Here is a 21,060-nt window from a genome sequence, read left to right as displayed (position 1 = left end):
CTGGACATATCTTAGTAAGATTCATCCATATCTTTGTGCTTGCATTTTTGTTATATTTACACCTAATTTTAAAACATTAGTAGCGTTTACATAAATGAATAGCTGAGAAATATGTGCTAATAGAGAAAAAAAAGCAAGGATTTGTCATCTGATTTGTGCTAAGCTCAGATTAAATGTAGAGAAGCTGGTCTAGATCATTGGATGGAGTTTGTTACATCTTTTGTGTTGCGATGGATTGAAGTTTTCTGTTGTTTCACAAACTCTGCATAGAATCCATGTTTGGCTAGCAGTTGTTCATGGTTCCCCTCCTCAGCCACTTCCCCTTCTTGGAGGAAGATGATGTGATCTGCGTTTTCCACACCGCTCAGTCTGTGTGTGATGAGCAGCACTGTACAGTTCTTCCGCTCCTTCCGCAGAGCGTTGTACACCTGAGAAGAAGTAGATGAGGGAAAAGATAAGGGAAAAATTACACTAACACTACACAAAACATCTCCATATGTTTTAAAACTTAGGTGATGTTTGTAAATACATAATTACTTATTGCTACTAATTTCTCCCCAAAAAAAAAACATAATTTCAACCAAGCAGTCATTTTAGCAAAAGAGATTTAAAATTGTGCAACTTTAACAACTAAAACTGAAAAAAAAACTTATTTTACTTATATATATATATATATATATATATATATATATATATATATATATATATTGCTAAAAATAATTGAAATTTTTTATATGATGACAAATAATCATTAAACAGATTTAGGCAATATTTGGAATAAATGTAACATAAAAAAATAGATTTAAAACTGTGTAACAGTATTAACTAAAACTACAAAAAAAACATAGAAGAATAAAAAATATATTTACCCACCAATCGAATCGATTCATTAAAGCAGCTCGAAATGATTCACAAAACTGAACTGAACTTCTTACTACTGGGAATTAAATCAGAGATGTGATTCAAAAACATTTGTTAACCTAGAGTCTATAGGTCCTAGACTAATGATATTATCTTTAGCAAACTTAATGGCCAAATTTCAAAGCAGGTTGTGATGAAAGTCATTCGGATAGAAGTGCATTGCAATATTCACACTGCTGCTTAATGCAAAATTATTGCAAACATACTGTGAATATTCAACACATCACTCAACCCTAATGTACATGAATGGGCTTTTCCAAATCGGTTTAATCAGGTTGTTGGTTTCCTGGTGTATACAGCATCAGTAAGTGTGCCTCTTACCCTGTGTTCACTCTCGGTGTCCAGTGAGCTGGTAGCATCATCAAGCACCAGAATCTGTGGTTTCAGAATCAGAGCCCTGGCGATGGCGATACGCTGCTTCTGACCACCGGAGACCTGACCACCCTTCTCTCCAGCATCTGACAATAACAAAACAACATGAGTCACTTTCTCAACCAATGCTCAGAAGTGTTACATGACTTGCTCACCAATGGATGCTCTGCAGTGAATGGGTGCCGTCAGAATGAGAGTCCAAACAGCTGATAAAAACATCACAATAATTCACACCAGTCCAGTCCATCTTGTGAAGTGAAAAGCTGCATGTTTTTAGGAAACAAATCCATCATTATCAGCTGTTTGGACTCTCATTCTGACGGCACCCATTCACTGCAGAGGATCCATTAGAAAGCAAGTGATGCAATGTTAAATTTCTCCAAATGTGCTCCAATGAACTAATTCATATACATCTTGGATGTCCTAAGTACATTATGCAAATGTTACTATTCCTTTAAGACTCACCCGTCTCATATCCTCTAGGCAAATTTAAAATAAAGTCATCTGCATTGGCCAGCTTGGCAGCAGTGCGCATTTCTTCCTCCGAGGCATCTTCTTTGCCATATTTGATGTTTTCCTGCACTGACCGAGCAAACAGAAGTGGCTCCTGTGGCACCACACTAATCTGAAGAGGGTGGAGATTAAAAAAGGTCGGCAAACAAAGAATATGTCACTTTTATTTATTTAGTACACTCTCAGAAAAAAGGTACAAAAGCTGTCACTGTGGTGGTACTTTTTTAAAAGGTACTAAAATGTACCATTTTGGTACCTTAAAGTTACTACTATGCACCCTTTAGGCATAAACAAGGTACAGAAGCATACCACCCCAGTGACAGCTATTGTACCTTTTTTCTCAGATAGTATATTTACATTTATGCATTTAGCAGGCTCTTTTGTCCAAAGTGACTTTACAGTGCATTCAAGCTATACATTTTGGTTATCAGTACGTGTGTTCCCTGGGAATCTAACCCACAACCTTTTGGGCTGCTAATGCAATGCACTACCACTGAGCCATGGGAACTATAGAATAAAATAGGGTTGCCTTCTCATGTAGATATTGGTCCTTGTAATCCACCAGTCTCCTCTGGTCCAGGAAAATATTCCCACTTTGAGGCTGGTAAAATCTCTCCAGCAAACTCACAATAGTGCTTTTTCCAGAACCTGATGGACCCACCAGAGCCGTGATCTGACCTGGCTTCAGCTCAAGAGAAACGTTCTAGAGAGGCCAGTAACAAATTATTTAAATATGAGATATATAATATTTATAACTAATATTTTACAAAAAAAAATTTTGCCATTGCATTATAGAGAATGAGAATTTTTCATTGCATTAAAATATCTTTCACTGTCATAATGCTAAACAGACTTCATTTTCTTTGGACAAAACATGATTTTTTTTCTTTTGATTTTGTGTAATATAATAGGACATCTTTTTCTGAGCTTTCTCAACACATACCTTCAGCACCTCTGTGTCCGGTTGCTTTGGATAAGCAAAGGTGATATTTTTGAACTGCATGTGTCCTTTCAGAGTTTCAGGAGCGAGGGATCCATCCGGAGGAATATCAGGCTTTCGGTCCATGTACTCAAAGTTTTTCTCTGAAGCACCAACTGCCTTCATTAGTTCTGGCCATGTGGACATAAGTGACTGTGATAGAAGAGGCATTGGTTTAAAGCCAGAAAAGCAAACTAAAAGTGGTGTTTTCCCATGCAATAGTTGCCAAAGCAGTTCTAGGGTGTTGTGAGTGCTTGCAGGGCATTCCTAAAGTATAATAGGGTTTAGTTTAAAGAGTGATTCTTGTAAAGCATGATGCCTGTGCTCGAACAGACAGAATCTGAAGTCTTACCTCCACAGCTGATGAGAACTGAAGCTCATATAGCACAAAGGACACTAGATTGCCACTACTGACATCACTTCCTGTCACAAGCTTGCCTCCATAGTACAATATACAGACTTTCAAAGCCAGACTCGACATCTGAAAAATGCACATTTGATTTCAAACTTTAAAATGTATTCAATAATAAATGATTATATACAATAGTAAATTAATATATGCTTCAATGGCATGTTTTGTTCCTGTTTTTGCCCCTACAGGCCAAATCAAAGTTTGGTCAGTAGATCAAAAATCATTTACACTATTGGTCCAAGTTGAGGCAGCGTAAGCAGCGGCTTCCTTGGTGTTCAGTGCATACGTTTCCTCTAAGCACTTCCTGTACCTCTCGGTCTCTCCGTCCTCATTTGCAAAGCTCCTTACTGTCTTAATGGAAGAGAAGGTTTCCTTGGCAACATCATTGGCCTTGGCAAGAGAATCTTGCACTTGTTTAGAAAGTTTCTGTGGGAAAAACATTATCACACATCTGATGAGCTAAAGAAAACGGTTTCACTGGAAACTTCAGCATACCCAACATGAAGTCAGTGTAAGATGAAAAATGACCCTATTTTTTAATGCTCATTCTCTTTTAATGCTAATTCTTTTAGCATGATTTATTTCCACTGATGTCTTAAGAAAAGATACTACAAACAAAAACACAGTTTTTTCATGTACTGGTCAATTTTGAGATTTTAAACTGATTTACTTCCATAATATGTCATCTTTCAGAAAAGTGTAAGAAAACGTTACAAAAAAAAGCCTTTTTTATCATACATTGTCTATTTGCATCTGCTTGTTTCAATTACAGTGCATATCTTTAAAGGATGTTTTCTCAAACGAGTTTTTTCCCCTCACACACTGAATCAGTTTCAGCCTCTTCAGGATCATTTACATCCACTAAACGCTAAACGTTACAGTTTTATACAAATAAAACAAGAATTCTGAACCCGGCTTTATCCAATGTTCATATGTTTGTTCTTGAAATATATGGAAATTAAGGCATATTTAATTCCTTTTCCACATCTTACATTTCAGAGAACTTGTAATACAAAAAACAGTTTAATCGACTGAAGAAATTTGGTGATACCTATTAGTTAAAATGTTTTTTAATTGATGTAATTAATATATATATATATATATATATATATATATATATATATAAAGCCCTGTTAACCACATTTTGACTTAACTAACATCACATGTGCACTATAAATGTACAAAAAGATATTAGCCTACAATCTCATGTATGACACACACACACACATATATATATATACATATATGTATAAATAAATACATATATATACATTTTCTTCAGCTATAATCTTACCTGGTTACACTGGCGAAAATATTTTGGGATGATCCAGATGATGGGGAGGATGAGTATGGTGAAGAAGGTCAGCGTGCGGGAGAGCCGCACCATGGAGCCCAACAGGAAGACGAAACGCATGAAGTGCCACATGAGCGGACTCAAGTTCTCACTCAGAGACGTACTCATCTCGTTGGTGGCGGTGGTGATGTGAGATTCAATGCACCCTGAACAGGAAGCCGGGAACAGTGAAAGGATGCATTAAAACAATCAAACATAGCAACAGTTCCCTGATAAAAGACACCGCTGTTCAAAAAAACAGCACTAATGGAATACGTTAGCAGTTTTACCTGTGGAAGATTTATCGAAGAACCCGATCTCCTGCTTCAGCACAGACTGGAAGACGAGTCCTTGGATGGACGTGTGTAATCGGCTCATGGTGCTGCTGTAGATGAGGTCACACACAAACTCACACACAGCGCTGCAGAAAACAGGTGGAAAACCTGAGATGTGCTTTTATCTTTAATGCATTTGAGAAGCTGTCTACATGTTACAGTAATATTGTGAAATATTACCATTTAATAGGAATGTTTTCTACTTGAATATATTTAAAAATCTAATGTATTTTCAGCATCATTCCTCCAGTCTTCAGTGTCACATGATCTTCTGAAATCATTCTAATATGATGATTTGCTGCTCAAGAAACATTTCTTATTATCATAAATGCTGAAATGTGGTTGTGATAAATAACTGTAATAATAATAACTGTGACACATTTTTGGTCCTACCTCATAATGGTCATCAGTGTCATGACAGTGATAGCATGGTTAAAGGCCTCGGGTTCATCTTCATTCATGATCCAGTCAGTCATTTTACCAGTGTAATGAGGAATCGCCATTTCACCTGCGGGACAATATGCATTGAAACTTGCAGTTAACATTGTCTGCATCTTCTAATTTGCTTACAGACAAAAGATCCAAGTTTATGATTAGTGACCCATTAAATAACAATAAATAAATATTAAACTCTAACTATGCTTCCACTATTCAAGCTCACTGATTGGTTTAAGAATAAACCACCAATTTATCTTAGATATTTTTGCTGCATATGCTACAGAACAACAGCAGTTGTGCCAAGTGGTGCCAGCCTGAGTTATTTTCTGTTCATTGCCAGTTCATTCAATAAAGACAGTTAACAATCTAGTTTCTGAGTATTAAGTTATTCACCAAACAATAGCGGGGTCAGTAAATTTTTTTGCAGTGGGCCATGCAAACATATGTGTTCGGTTGTGTGGGCCGCAAGTTGAAAAAGGTTGGGAACCACTGCTCTAGAGAATTATCAATACGTTCAATACAGTTGCTGAAAAGTCTTTATTTATTTTGTTTGCAAACTTGGCATGGTTTTGTGTACTCAACTATCAGAGCAAGTGAAAGTAAAAGTAACATTAGATCTCATTATAGTTTTAAATGACACTATAGGCTAGATTCAAAGTAATTATTTACAGATCATAAAGCCATAACAGATATGTCTCATTATGTATTGTCTTGGCAAGGGACTCAAGGGTCTGTGGAAAAGGTAAGAGAAAAACTGTAACAATAAAAAGTACAAATTTAAGTTATAAATTAACCACATCAACTCTGGGGACCCACCGGTGGGTCCAATATTGCATATGCCTAATTCTCAAAAAATCAAAATAACAGCTGAAGTGGTTAAAAAGAAACTCCATGAATAAATCATTTTGATTTAAATAAATAGATTAAATGATTTACATTTAATAATATACAGTTGATTTGAATAAATCAATAATACATTTTTGACTTTGACATATTTTTACCTAATGAAGAAATAAAAATAAAGAAAAAGACGGCTACAAAGCATCCACTGAAAGGCTTCATGTATCCCAGCAGCCTTTGCAGCAAATCCTTCCGCTCTGTTTTCTCTTTTTGGACCTTCAGGAGGAGAGTGGAAACATGCCGTTTCCACAGCAACAGAGAAGCCAACACCACATAGCCCTGCAGGAGCTGAAATATAATCCTATTTTAATGCACACTTACAAAATGTCACCGGGAACAGCATTTAAATGTGTTAAGACCCATCTTACCCCTTGACAAGTGTGCCAACCCCACACCAGTTCCACTATAGGCCTGTCACAAGCCCAGAGGGAGGAGATATACACTGGATAAACAAGACCATGAACTGCAGCTGTCTGCACCCCCTCGGATCCTCTTATCCACGCTGGGCTGCCAGGACAGCTGAAGGAGACGAAGACGGGGAGACATGTTCGGAGCAGACCACCGGCCCACAGCAGGATGAAGGTGTTGATGAAGGAAGAGGAGAGCTGGATGAAACCAATGACCATCACAGCACTCACGTCCACACACACTGCCAACAGAGCGAACAGAGGAACAGCCATCTTATCCTTCACCTCCAGCACTGCCAATGAGAAAAAAATAAATAAATCACAGAACTTAGCAGTGAGTAACAACCAGTGTAAAAACAATGCAAAACAATGGAATTTTTTGTTTTGGTTTCGATTAAGTTCATCAGTTTCACTTTCACTAAAAATGTATTTTAATATTATGTTCGATGTGTTCTTGCTTACTCAACAGTCCATTTTATATCTTTATCTATATATTTAGTTTAAAGATTTTCCAGCACTGCATGAAGACAACAGAATGCCATTGAAAAAAAGAAAGAAGCAAACAATAAGAAAATCTGCTTTAAAATGTAAGAATTTAATGTTTTCAATGTCGTCGTCACATTTATTTAATACATTATAGCTTAAAAAATAGTCAATAAACTAGAGAAATTATAACGTTACAGAGGCTTAATAGTCCTGAGGGGTTGCTAAGAAAACGAATGAATTTGAGTGAATCTGGCCCACAAGATCCACTTTACTGCAGAGTTTAGCTGTAACCCTAATCAAACAGACCTGAACATGCTTATCAATGTCTTCAGGACAGTGGCGTAGCCACGGGTGTGCCAGGGTGTGCCTGTGCCACCCACAGTGGCAGCTGCAGTGTTGCCAGATTGGAAATGCCCAAGTATCGTACCAGAAGTTCAAAATTATCGTATTTGGAAGAAAATTATCGTACACGAGTCAAAAGAGTTATTTATCTATTCTAAACCAACAACATTTCGACACGACCTGCAAATTAACACAATAGACAACAAGGCTTATTGTTGGACGGAAGCAGTGAGACAAAATACCATCCCATTATTTTCAGTGACTGTCTGCGTCGCGGCGCATATTAAAACATATAAAAATGATTTTTAACACTTGCTTCCGATAACTCGGCAACTACGCAGCATGTTTTCGTAAAGGGGAACAGACATTCAGAGGGGATGGGGAACAGAATCGACTGCTACACCGGACTAGCAGTCAACACTCCCAATGTTTTAGGGAGAGTATCTGAAATAAAAACAGAATGTTACCATTCAATACTACTATTATACGTTAACCCCTCGCCCAAACTTAGCAAGCCTCTATTAGGCATAACGTTACCGATGACGAGTATGATAGGTGCATAGTCACACACACAGCAAAGGCAGCCACAGCATCAGTGCCAGTCTGCGAGACCCGCACGAGAAACTGAACAGCTGATGCGAACCATACGAGAGGGAATGGAAATCAAGCTTACTCTCTCCAGTGTCCACACCTGATGCCGAAAGCAGTCACAGTAACGTTACAGCGTTCGCGTCGCGTTAGTGACGTTGACCTCGATTACGGGAGGGTCCGTGTACGTTTTGATCATTTCATTTCCTATTTAGAATTCAATAGACCCCTTAAAAGTTTGTAAATATTGCAACGTCTCCGGGTGGGCGGGGCTTAGCTGGAGGCAAAAATAGGCGCGGACGCAATGTTGACAAGCTAGCACGTTTTAGGAGGGATTTATTAAACATGGATGCAGAAGAAGGCTCGGAACGGTCCGAATATGTACAGTCCCTGACTCTGCGGGTCCATGACAGCTTTTTTTTTTAAATTAACTCTCGCGGATGGAAGCAGGCTACCTGACCCGTATGCCATACGGCCATATGAATTACTTTTGGGTGGTTTGGGGAATTTTGTCAAGGCTTATTTTCTAATGTAACCTATCGCTGGGCTAACTATAGCAATGTGTATTATTTTAAGAGACCATTCAAAGGATGGCACACACATCTATCGCTGTATGTTTGTTTAACATTTAAACTAGCTAGTGTGCTGTAGGTTGGCGACTTTTCACCTATAAAACAGAAACTTGCTGATTTACTAGATAAAACCAACAAACCAGTTCAAATGCATAGATTATTTTTCCTGATATGAAGTGTGCACTGCAAACAGAGCACTATTTATGATCATCTTCGTCCAGTCTGTACGCCGTATTGCATTCAACCCACCACAATTGTCTTTTTGATAAGGATGGCTGAAGCGAAACAGTCGTTCCGAAGCTTTGCGAGATCCCGAAGCGCAGATGTGTCGAAACACTGATCCGAAGCGTGATTCGAAACACCCATGTCACGTGACTATGACCAAACGAAGCCTCGAAGTGTTTCACTAATTGTTTCATCAGGTGTGGTCCGCCGAATCAGCGTTTGATTGGAACGGTCGGGAACAGACCACACAATCGCACATCTGTATAAAAGTGAAATAAACGCATTTTGACCTCGTGGGTTTTTGTGAGAGGAGTTTGACTTTGAGATAGCGGATTTTTGGTGATATAGGCCTAGTGACATAGTGCGATTTGATTAGTTATAGGCAATTTAGACTTACATTTAAATTTACACAACACATTGACTGAGAGGCTAGAGACAGACAGAGTATACATATAGTGACACATTAATAGATACATAGATATACATATATATAGACAGCTAGATTAATAGATAGATACCTATATAGATAGATTACAGATACATATATAAATACATATATTATAGATAGATACATATATAGATAGATTATAGATACATATATAAATACATATATTATAGATAGATACATATATAGATACATAGATTATAGATACATATCTAGATACATAGATCGATTCATATATAGATAGATAGATTTGAATAGATAGATAAAATGGAAGCTCCCCAGAAGAGATGCTGTACATCTGTGGTGTGGGAGCATTTCCATTTAGAAACCCCAAATAAAGTGAGATGTGTGTATTGTGATCGGCAGCTAGCCTACTGCAACAATACATCATCCATGATGCGCCATTTGAGGAGCACTCATCCTGCCATTTTGCAGGGTGCAGAGGATGGCATTCCCCCTGTACCTAGGCCTGCTACTGACACTGCTGGGCCATCTAAGCAAGGTATGCATTGTTTGGGATATAATTATAATTGAAATATAATTACAACCTTTTGGGACACTGTTTATAAAGTTTATAAGTTATATAAAGCACTGATTATAAACACTGGAAGGTTTCCAAATAATGAACCAGTAGGCTATACTTTTAATAGATGTGCACTAATTGAAGCTGTATTTTTCCAATGTATTTGTCTGAAAGTATGTTTTGTCTTCTCTTTTAAAAGTCAGACAGAGGGAATTGGATGAGGCTCTTATAAACATGGTGGTGAAGGATCTGCAGCCCTTCACCATCGTGGACGATGAGGGATTCAGGGCATTTGTGAACAAGCTTGATCCAAGCTATGTCCTCCCATCCCGGAAGGTGCTTAAAATAATGGTCAGCGAAAAGTACAACAAAGCCAAGGAGAAGACAATGGAGGACCTATGGATGGATATCTTGGTGTGACTTGCCATTACATAACACCAGAGGCAAAAATGGCAACTGTTGTACTGGGTGTAAGGAGGTTTTACCAAACCCACACAGCCCAGCATCTCATGGAGGCTAAAGCCTTGCTAATGGCTGAGTGGGGAATAACCTCCAAAGTTCAGTTCATGGTGACTGACAATGCATCTAACATGATCCTAAGTGCCCAGCTACTCCACCTTCGCCATGTCCCATGTTTTGCTCATACTTTAAATTTGATTGTGAAAAAGGCACTAGATCAAACCCCAGTCATCAATGAAATACGCCAGAAGGCCAGAAAGATAGTGGGGTTGTTCAGATCCAGCTGCAAAGCAAAGGACAAGCTTGTGGAGATGCAGAGCTTGATGTGAAGACCAACTCTGAAACTGATACAGGAGGTTGGCACGAGATGGAACAGCACATTTGACATGCTACAGCGCTTGTATGACCAACGTGAACCAGTGGCTGCTGCACTTTCCAACTTAAACAATGATACTGCTCCCCTGACAAGTATTGATTATGACATTATTGAACAATCATTGTCAATACTGCAACCATTCAAACTCGCAACAACAGAGATGTCAGAGGAAAAGAGAGTGTCTGCTTCAAAGCTTATACCACTGTACAGGATGTTGCAGCACAAGCTTGCACAGAAAAAAGGAAATGCAACGCAGGAATCAACTGTTCAATTAGGTAGGCCACAATGACCATACTACCCATGTGATTGGCCATAACTGTCATATTATTGTCATTATTATAAATATGTGTTTCTCCTGTTTTGGCTCATAGGCTCACATCTGCAAGAAGGTCTGCACTCCAGATGTGGAGGTTATGAGAGTTTTAGAGCCTTGGCACTGGCTACACTGCTGGACCCAAGGTTAAAAAATGTGGCATTTGGAAATGCTGCCAAAGCCCAGGAAGCTGAAAAGCATATCACACTGGAGTGTGCTTCACTGATGCGTTCAAACACAAATCCTGGTGAGCAGTTTCAGTCTGTGTTATGTTATGTAATCTGAATCATGTAATATAATATATCCTTCATATATGCCGTCAGTTTAGGATTTGTTACTAATTGCTGTTTTCATTTTTATTCAGACCCAGAAATGTCAACATCATACCCATCATCATCATCACCATCACCATCACCATCACCATCAACATCAACACCAGTAGAAACACAGGACAGTTTATGGGAACTTTTTGATACTCGCATCCATCAAACCAAGATGATACACAATGCTACAGCTGATGCCACAGTGGAAGTGAAAAAATACATCAACGATGCGTATTTGCCCAGAACTCATGATCCACTAACTTACTGGAAAGAGAGAGCAGTAATCTTTCCTCATTTGTATGTCCTTGCAAAAAAATATCTTTGTATGCCAGCAACAAGTGTCCCTTGTGAGAGGATTTTTTCAAAGGCTGGAGAAATTATCTGTAAAAAAAGAAGTAGGCTAAGTCCTTCCACAGCAGATAAATTAATATTTTTTAATAAAAATCTCTAAAAAAGTGAGACATTGTGGCTTGATTTCTTTTATTAATATTCATTTTTCATGACCAAAATAACATTATGCACAGTGAGGAGCCTATAGGTTACAAGCTTCACATATTAGAACATTATAATAATAAAAAAACAACACATTTTTTTAATGGCTCGTCAAGGTTGTTTCAGATCAACACCTGCAAGTGACCACTAGGTGTCACCGTTGAGACGGGTGTCGGATTGATTCGAAGCCTCGAAACAATATGGCACATTTGGTTCAACTGTTTCATTGGTTCACGAGGCCTCGATTTTGCAATCACTACTTTTTGATTTCTGTGAAGGAATGCGAAAGTGCTGTTCCTTCTATTCTGGCAGCCAAAAACACAACAAGAAGACATTTTAAAGTCAAAACATCAAACTTTTAGCGCACCTGCTATGAGTTCTGCCTTATGTTTTTGGCTCCAGCTAGAGCGGTGACGTCACAGTGACGTAGGCGATTAAGGGGAAAAAATGGCTCGTTTGCATAAATGTGATGACACATTAATTCAGGGTATTCCAGTTAAAGACACAATAAAGTATATTGGTATTTATGTATCAAAAAATGTAATAGCCAGACAACAACTTAATTTTTCTAGTAGATTAAAGAAGACTCAAGTGGAAGTTGTATTACGTTCACAACTCTCACCACATAAAACTCTCTTGTGGAATAATATGTATATAACTGTTAGGAACAAGTCTCTTTTTTACACTAATTGGTTTAACAGAGGTTTAATTTATATTTTTTCTTTTTCTTGTCGTATGAACGCTTCATGACTGTCCATAACTTTCCTATTCCTTTCAAAGAATATAATAATGTTCTTAGAGCTATTCCCTCAGATTTAAGACATCTGGTTAAAGGCCATATATTATACACCAAAAGAGATATGAAGGAATCGGCTTTGTTACTGAGCGGCATTGGCATTTATGACAAGAACTGTAATAATAAACATGTTCCCCAGATATTTCAAAAGAGAGACTCCATTGTTCCTCGAGGTAGATCCCATTGGGCAAATATAGATTGGAGAAGAACGTGGTTGTTGCCTCATAAATATTTTCTTCCTAATAAGACCAAAGAAATTCACTTTAAAATACTGCATAAAATATATCCTGTTAACTCATCTGTTTCCAAATATGTTGATATTACTAGTACCTGCATATTTTGTGGCAATGAAGAGGAAACCCTAATACATTTATTTTATTCTTGTGAGTTTGTTCAGAAATTTGGCTTGACTTGTATTCCCATGTAAACAAACCCCCTATCTTTGCACAATCTTTTAGCTTGAAAGATATTATCAATTATTACTCTGAATCTGCCAACAAATCTAAAGACTATATTCAACTTTTTTATTTTGTTCGGCAAATTTTTCATCCATAAGCAAAAATGTATGGGCTCAATTCCTACTTTTTCACATTTCCTGATTGAGGTTGACTCACTGCTCAAATCTTTTTGTTTAACTAACAATAAAAAATGTGTCAGGTTTTTGGATTTATATGAAAAATGTATTTCTATTGACTGATTAATCTTAGATAGCTTTCCTTCATTGGTTTAAAATGTATTTGTGTATTTATTTATTTTATTATTATTATATAGATTTTTTTTCTTCCTCTCTCTCTCTCTCTTGATTGTAAGCTACATACCCCTTTATTGTGTTTTATCTCTCCTCTTCTCCTCTATCTTCTTTATTTGTTAATGTTCTCCTGAAGGTGATTGTATATTTTCATCCAATTTCTTGAATAAAAAAAAAAAAAAAAGAATTAAGATTTTCGGCACAGAAAAAAAAATGGCTCGTTTATTGGTTTATCCGTTTAATTTAAGAAACGCAAATTTAGTTTTTGGCTCGATATCTCATTTTGTCCTTTGGGGCACTTGTGGGCGTAGCTGAAACGGTCTTTTCATCTGATTGGTCGAAACGCTCCGCCTTCACCACGGTCTTTTCATTCTTTCAGGCAGAATAAGAGTCAGTACTATAATGTCTGAAATCACCACTCACTGTTAATTAGCATAATATTTGAGTCAGATCTAGCTGGACACATAATTTTTGCTGCTGCGACTTGCAAGTGACCCCTTTAAATTATTTCTAGGTTATAGTATTGTATAATTATTGCCCCACTAATAAATACAGTGCAAATAGTTCTGTCTCCTTGGATAAAAGCAAAGTGGAAATAAAAATCAGTAATAGACTGAACAGTTCCATGATAATATGTCTCTCCATATTATCCATAAACCACTCTCGTCTTTTAAGTCCAAAGGCACTAGTTATGTGTGTGTGTGACATTAATAAATAATTGTGAAAATTAATAGGCTATAGTTAATAGCCATTTTCCATTTTTTGTTATTGCATTCTAAATAAGAAATTAAATGATCAAAACGTACACGGACCGCACAGTATACCGTCCCTTTCTATGCCCACAGTGACAGCCAATTGACTAATGACCCACATATGATTATTAGGGAAGGTAATGGGCTTCCCCACCACATGTGCATTCAGACATTTACCTGTGAGATTCTCCTTCATCGTATGGACTCTGCAGATTATCTCATGGTGAGTCAAATTCAGTTTCCTGTGGACAGAACTGATGGATGGATGAACAGATGCACACAGATGACTGAATTTTGATGTGATGATCGCTGGTGAGTTTAACCTAATTAGAAGCTTGATATAAGTTATTTTATTCGATACTTGATATTAGATATTTATTACATAGGTATTTATTAAAATAAACATTAAAAAGCAAGCAAATTAATTAAACATTCTATTTTCATTGGCATTCTATTTGGTAAAAAATCTTAGACCCACCAAAAAAAAAATGTTATAAAAAATAATATATATATATATATTTATATTGAAAAATTTTCATTCATAAATGCAAATGTATGAAGATGAAACCTTATTTCTCTGTATTCAAAGGTAATTTATTTGTAATTACTTTCCATCATCGGAATGTATGAAAATGAAAAAGGCCCAGAAATTTGCATGAATAAGAGACTTTGGTCTCTTAGAAGAGGAATGAATAGAGCCCTTCTTAATTATTATGTATTTTTTATGTATTTCCTTTTATTATTATTATTTATTTATTTAACTGTTATGTGCCTTGCTTGATACTCATAGAGGTGATGTGATTGGTTCGTGTCAAGCACTGGCACTTCCTGCAGGTATCACAAACCTCAAAACAAGCCAACCCATTCATTTCTTCTTTTGACGGAAACTCTCTTGTGTTTGTCGCTATATCGGACACCAAATTACATATTTCTCTTTTAATCAGGTGAGGAACTGAATTAAGTACTTTGTTTCAAAACTTTTGTTTTTATTAGACAAAACTGTCAACGTTTCAACTTTATATTTTATTACAAGATAACAATTAAATTTTATTTGTGTAGCTTTTGCTTCTCACAAATGTGTGAACTGATTCTACAATACATTTATTGAAGAGCTTCTTGTTTGTAAAAGTAAATGAACTTTCTTTAATTAATCTGTTTAAGTAAAAAATGGCCAACAGAAATGGCCCATGGCTGTTTCGTCTGGGTATCATAATCACGTTGGCAGGTGTCATCTCTCTTGGAATTATGTTTTTCTGGTTCCCACCTTCAAAAAACTGTCCACTTCCAGTTTTTAGACCAGATCGAAATTTAGAAATTAACTCTGCCAAGAGCAACAACTCTGTTACTGAAAAAGCAGAGGAGAAACCTACAGTTCTGTTATGGGTTTGGCCTGAAGATGATAGGTTTGAGTTCAGTGACTGCAAAAAGTTTTGCGATATTGATAATTGTCATCTGACGGATGATAGAGCTCTCTACAACGATGCAGATGATGTCATCGTTTTTCATAAAGCCATCAACTGGGATCTGTCCAACCTTCCTCCATCTCCTCGTCCTCCGTTCCAGAGGTGGATTTGGTTACATTTGGAATCACCAACCAACACCAAAAGGATAACAGGTCTGGAAAACCTGTTCAATCTCACTCTCATCTACAGACATGATTCTGATATTCCTGTACGGATGCGCTTGATGACCAGGAAGAAACCTAATGAGGATTTTGTGATTCCCAAAAAGGACAAACTGGTGTGTTGGATTGTGAGTAACAATGATCCCTCAACTGGTGTCGACACAAGGAACATTTTTTACAGAGAATTCAGGAAATACATACAAGTGACTTTGTTCGGAAAAGCCTATGCAAAGTTCCTGGATTATAATGATTACTATCCAACCATGGCCAGCTGCAAATTTTACCTTGCCTTTGAAAACTCCATTCACAAGGACTACATCACTGAGAAGATAAACGGCCACTTGCTGTGGGGACCGTCCCTGTGGTGTTGGGTCCTCCGAGAAGAAACTATGAGAACTTTGTTCCTGCCGAGTCCTTCATTCATGTCAATGACTTCCCAGATGCAAAGTCACTAGCCGAATATCTGCTTCAGCTGGACAAGGATGAAGATGCATACCGCAAGTACTTTAACTGGAGGAAACATCTCACTCCAAGTCCTCCTTTTATATTCCAGACACAAGAGTTTATTCTGGCTATTTGCACTGCCTGTGACCATGTAGCACGACACAGGGAATATCAAGAAGCTCATGATCTATATGAGTGGTACTTCAATTAAAGTTACCCCACGTTTTCGTACATTATCAGTTACAATGTTTATGAAATAGATTGTATTTTAAACGATCTGTTAATTTTGATATTAGATTTTGTAACTGTTTTGGTAAATCATTGCTTATGGATGACTTAGTAATTAAGTGAAGATGCTTTTGTTTTATTTTATACTCCAGCTCTAAACTAGCTCTTTCGTAATCGTTTGTGGTTTTTATTCATTTGTAATGGGATCAGAATCCCGCCTAAAGCAGTCACGGATAAAAAATAAGCGTGAAAACAATTTTTTTTTAAATGCAAGCAAAAGTATAAGTATAAGCAAAGTTTTCAGAATAGCAAACAATGGTCACGGATTGGAAAATAATACGCGTAAATAAAAATAAAAAAATATAACGCATTTTTTTAAATAATAAGCATGGATCAAAACTTTAAACACGTTTAAAATCATATTGCACAAAATTGAAATATTAATGCGAATACTGTCCGACTTGCGCACAAAATCGTGTTTGCCTTGGTCTCTTTTTTCCTCCTCTCAAACATTTTCTGCTCATGTTTTAATTTTTGTTTGCTTATGCTGTTTTCCCCTTCTGCTCTTGTTTGTTCTGCTTTTCCAAATATTGCGGTTAGAGTTTCATGTAAATGAGGGCGGGTTTAAGCGACATCATTGGTCCATTAGTTCTAGATTGACAGCTCCGCTGCTGCTGTGGGCGTGTCGTCATTTAAGAATGACGTGAATCGTTTATTACTTTAACTGATAGACGTAGGGAAATTTACTCTGAATTTAACCCACCCCCATCTAGCCTACTGTTGAAATTGTTGATAAGCTTTTATTGTAGTTGAAAGCCTGTGCGGCATAACATGCAAATTATATGCATATGGCTGCGTTAGCTGTAAGATGTGTAAGATAAATGTGTAAGAGTATGTAGTGTACAGTTGCTCACTGAAGGCCGTGACTGAAGTTTTTTTTATTTATATACTTTTATAGTTCTTAGTTTGAAAGAGTTCTTCTTATTTTTATATTATCAGTTTTCTTTTTAAATTCAGTTTAGTTAATGTTTTAGTATTTTGGTGTGCTTTCTGTCATTTTTAATTTTTTTTAACGTAGCTATTTTTTTTTAACTTCATACTTCAAGCATATTTCCGTTAGTTGCCTTAAGGCAAATTTCAAATTTTTGTTCAATTGAATTTGAATATTTATATTTATTAGGATTGAATTTCAATTAACAAAGATGATTTTGAAAACATGTCGTTTTATGATTAATTTGGGTGATATATTTATTGATTCTGTATAAATATATACATTATTTTTATTAAAACATTTCATATAAATGTGGGGATTTCTGAGTGATGATTCATTTATTTTTTTAAGTAAATTAAATCAGACTTGTTTTATCTAAGATTTTATAGGTTTATAGGTTATATAAAGTTTATCATATCATAGAATCATGCGCATCTGAATAACATTTGCATGTTATTTTCAATAAACCATGAATACAGAAAGTGCTCATTCTTATGCATATACTACAGTATGTATAGGAGGAGAAATGGAACACCGACATAGGTGGAGGGTGAACCAACTCAGGGTGAGGCTAAAAGCAGCCAAAAGTATTAACAGGGTGGCCACCACTAACGAAAGCTTGGCCATTCCTTTGGCCACCCCACTCAAAACACTGCAGTTTTTGTCCCTTTTATTTCTTGACAAGAAATGCATTTATTTAGATGAGGAACCACCATATTTCTTTAGGCTATGACCACATCAAACAATATTTTTAGACTATTTGTCAGTAAAACACACTTCCATCTCCCATCAGCCATTTTACTGTGCTCACAGTGCACACTCTTCAACAGTACGCAGATATGTGGTGCACGCTCTATATCACTTCATCATAAATAACCTGCACAAGAAACTTTGAGCATAGGCTGCATACATCGTTCTGTCCTCTAAGCTAAGTCAACACCAAAAAGGCGATTAAAACTGCAAACTGCATGTACGCAGCATACAAGAACGTCTCTCAAATGCATGTACTAAAATATAATATTCTGCATTTCGAGATTACCATATAAAGCACAAGATGATATGTATTTTTTATTTGTAATTCAATCCACAAATAAATGTGAGCTCAGTGCACTTATAGGCTACTAGAAAATATGCGAAAATTAAAACAAATTATTGCATAAAATAACTCATTTTATATTCTGGCATGTATGACTGTTGACTTTGGCCTTACAAAAAAAAGTCATATTCACCCAGTATTACTAATTTACATCTAATTTACAAATATCTCAATTACAGTTAATTAGAAATTAATTGTACTCAGCTGTGTTGTTGGGCACTAAAACAGTCCAGTACATTAGAATCAAACATATTTTTATATTGAAATAATGAAGATTTCTGTGCCACCCCAGACACCCCTCATCCTGGCTGTGTATTAAACATTAAACATGTCTTTTTTTGGCAAGAACCAGAAACGGGTGTCATGTAGGGTAAATACTTTTTTTTAAATGGTACATAATTTGTATATAACGAGATTACAATTAAATAATAACGTCAGAAATGTATAATTATATAATGTTTCTTTTCCACGATTATTCAAACAGCGAATAAATTATATATAGAGAATGACATTATGTGCTGTAACACTGATCTATCACGAGTTTAAGCACTAAGATTCAAGATTCAAGTTATTCTTTCGGCTGAGCTGATTTTCAGCGCAACATGAGAAGATCTTAATTTAATGCCACATTCGACACTGTCTATTCATATTCACTTTGTTAGCAACAGACGTAATAGATTATTTTTGTTTGTGCAGGGACATTTTTTGTCCAATTAAGTGGCATTTTTGCCCCAAGTCCCCATACGTGGCCAGGGGAAGGATAAGCCCTCTCCAGCCTTACACATGCTCCGTCTTTGAACACAGATGTACTTCAATTCAGAGTTTCTCTATAGGGAACACATAATAGGGAATAGGGAACACATATTCACTATTAAGACAATTTGTCCTCAATAAACTCCTAATTTGCTGCTTATTATTGGTTTGTAAGGTAGTTAAGTTTAGGTATGGAGTAGGGTTAAGGGATCTAAAATATATGGTCATGCAGAATAAGACATTAACATGTGTTTTATAAGTACTAATAAATAGACAGAATGCTAGTAATATGCATGCTAATAAGCAACTCATTAATAGTGAGAATTGGTCCTTAAAATAAAGCGTTACCTTATTCTTTTAGCTCCCCCTAAAGGATGGGAAAGAAACACGTTCCTACACCTCAAAGAGCACCAAGAAATGCAAGTTTAATTTTAACAATCTGCCTGCACATCACAAAAGTTGTTATACTACAGCATTCATGATATCTGTTGCTAAACACAATCTGCATGCTGCATCACTGTGCATGTGAAAAATTCTCTCTGTAGAGCTGATTATTTGTCTGTCATCTCTCAGAGTGCTCCGGTGCAGTGGTGCGGTCCAGATGGCTGGGTTTTACTGATCCGAGCTGTCAGAAGTTGGCTTGACCGAGTAGTTCTGGAGCTCCTGAGAGCCGGAGTGGCTGTCAATAACACTGACCACATCGGTAAAAGTGCCATTAACTCCTTGCATGTGGAACGAGTCCGTCAATCAATGTGGTCTTTTAGAATACATTACAGAAAGAGTCTTTGTTTCTTTTGCAGTTGGGGAGTAATGTGTTTTGCCCTTTCTGGTTTTGTCTTTGTCACTGTCTCTGTCCTGAACTCCCCAGTGCCATCCTCTGTCTCCTCCTGCTTCCCTCATCACTCCAGCACCAATCAACACATCCAACTCAGAACACAGTTATTGTGCTGTAGCACCTGGGTAATGTGGAGTATTCATCTTCCAAGCCTGTTTCTCTCTCTCAAAAATTGCCCATTTTATTGTCTCTTTAATGGTTTGCTTCCTGTTTTCCCTTCCAATAACACATTCCTGGATGCTCTCATGTCATTGTTTGGTTTCGTACAGTACTTTGTGACCACTCTTTGTGCACCACAACATGCCATTTTCTGATCACCTTTCCCTTGTTTATCATCGATTCCTTCTTGCATCTCTTTTCTCTCTCTCTCCTTCTCTTCATCCAGGGAGATCTGCCCTCCACTGGGACTCTCATTCGCTACGGTGCTGCAGTGGACTTACAGGACCATAAGGTGAAGGAAAATCACACCCTTTTCTATAAACAATAAAATAAACCAAGTTTGCATACTATTCAGAATTTGAATTGTTGTAACAAACAGGATGCAGAATTGCAATAAGTTCATTATAAGGAGGTAGAATTAAAATAAATGTAATTTTAACTAGAAAAGCAGAACGATAGAATGATAGATCAATCAAGAATCAAGATCTGTCTGACTGTAAGGGGCGGCGGTCACAGGGTGTGGCTCATGAGTGATTACATCACCAGGTCCTCGAGCTCTTATTGGCTCACAGGCCACCTGTTCCTCTTGATCCTGCCACTTAGGTGCTCTGGGATGATCGCACATATGTCTATTTTCCTTGGGTCATTTCACCTCCATGACTGCCCAGAAGAAGTGCCTCATTTTCAGGGATCATTGGCCACAGGGGGATGTCAACACCGTATGTAAGTCAGCTCTTCAGCTGTTCCTTCCAGTTCCATTTACAATTTTACCAGCATGCTCTCATGTTTTGTTCTCAACAGTAATTGGCAGATGGGAAGAACACAATGCTCCTCCCCCAGAACTGGCATTCTGCCCCCAACCAATCAGCAATGGCATTGG

At 37.1% G+C, this 21,060-nt stretch overlaps 1 protein-coding gene and 1 pseudogene across 2 annotated transcripts; one reads left to right on the top strand and one right to left on the bottom strand.

The window, feature by feature from the left end:
• Positions 1 to 6: 6 nt before the first annotated feature.
• LOC132103418 (antigen peptide transporter 1-like) lies at positions 7 to 8,263 on the bottom strand. Of its 2 annotated transcripts, none has more exons than XM_059508502.1 (13): positions 8,087 to 8,263; positions 6,572 to 6,903; positions 6,305 to 6,491; positions 5,259 to 5,373; positions 4,821 to 4,951; positions 4,492 to 4,697; positions 3,426 to 3,623; positions 3,138 to 3,266; positions 2,750 to 2,938; positions 2,336 to 2,509; positions 1,759 to 1,918; positions 1,243 to 1,379; positions 7 to 428 (listed from the first exon to the last, which is right to left on the bottom strand). In XM_059508502.1, the coding sequence occupies exons 2-13, from the start codon at positions 6,881 to 6,883 to the stop codon at positions 195 to 197; spliced, it is 2,172 nt and encodes a 723-aa protein (XP_059364485.1). In that variant the 5' UTR covers positions 6,884 to 6,903; positions 8,087 to 8,263; the 3' UTR covers positions 7 to 194. The 2 variants fall into 2 exon arrangements, with proteins under 2 accessions (XP_059364485.1, XP_059364484.1); XM_059508501.1 differs by having other exon boundaries at positions 8,112 to 8,262.
• A 6,931-nt stretch (positions 8,264 to 15,194) lies between these two features.
• Positions 15,195 to 16,428, top strand: LOC132103737 (4-galactosyl-N-acetylglucosaminide 3-alpha-L-fucosyltransferase 9-like; annotated as a pseudogene).
• Positions 16,429 to 21,060: the final 4,632 nt, after the last annotated feature.

Source organism: Carassius carassius, chromosome 24 (assembly GCF_963082965.1).
Source record: "Carassius carassius chromosome 24, fCarCar2.1, whole genome shotgun sequence".
NCBI lineage: Eukaryota > Metazoa > Chordata > Actinopteri > Cypriniformes > Cyprinidae > Carassius > Carassius carassius.
The sequence above is the reverse complement of the archived record's forward strand: the minus strand, read 5'-3'. Positions and strand labels throughout refer to the sequence as shown.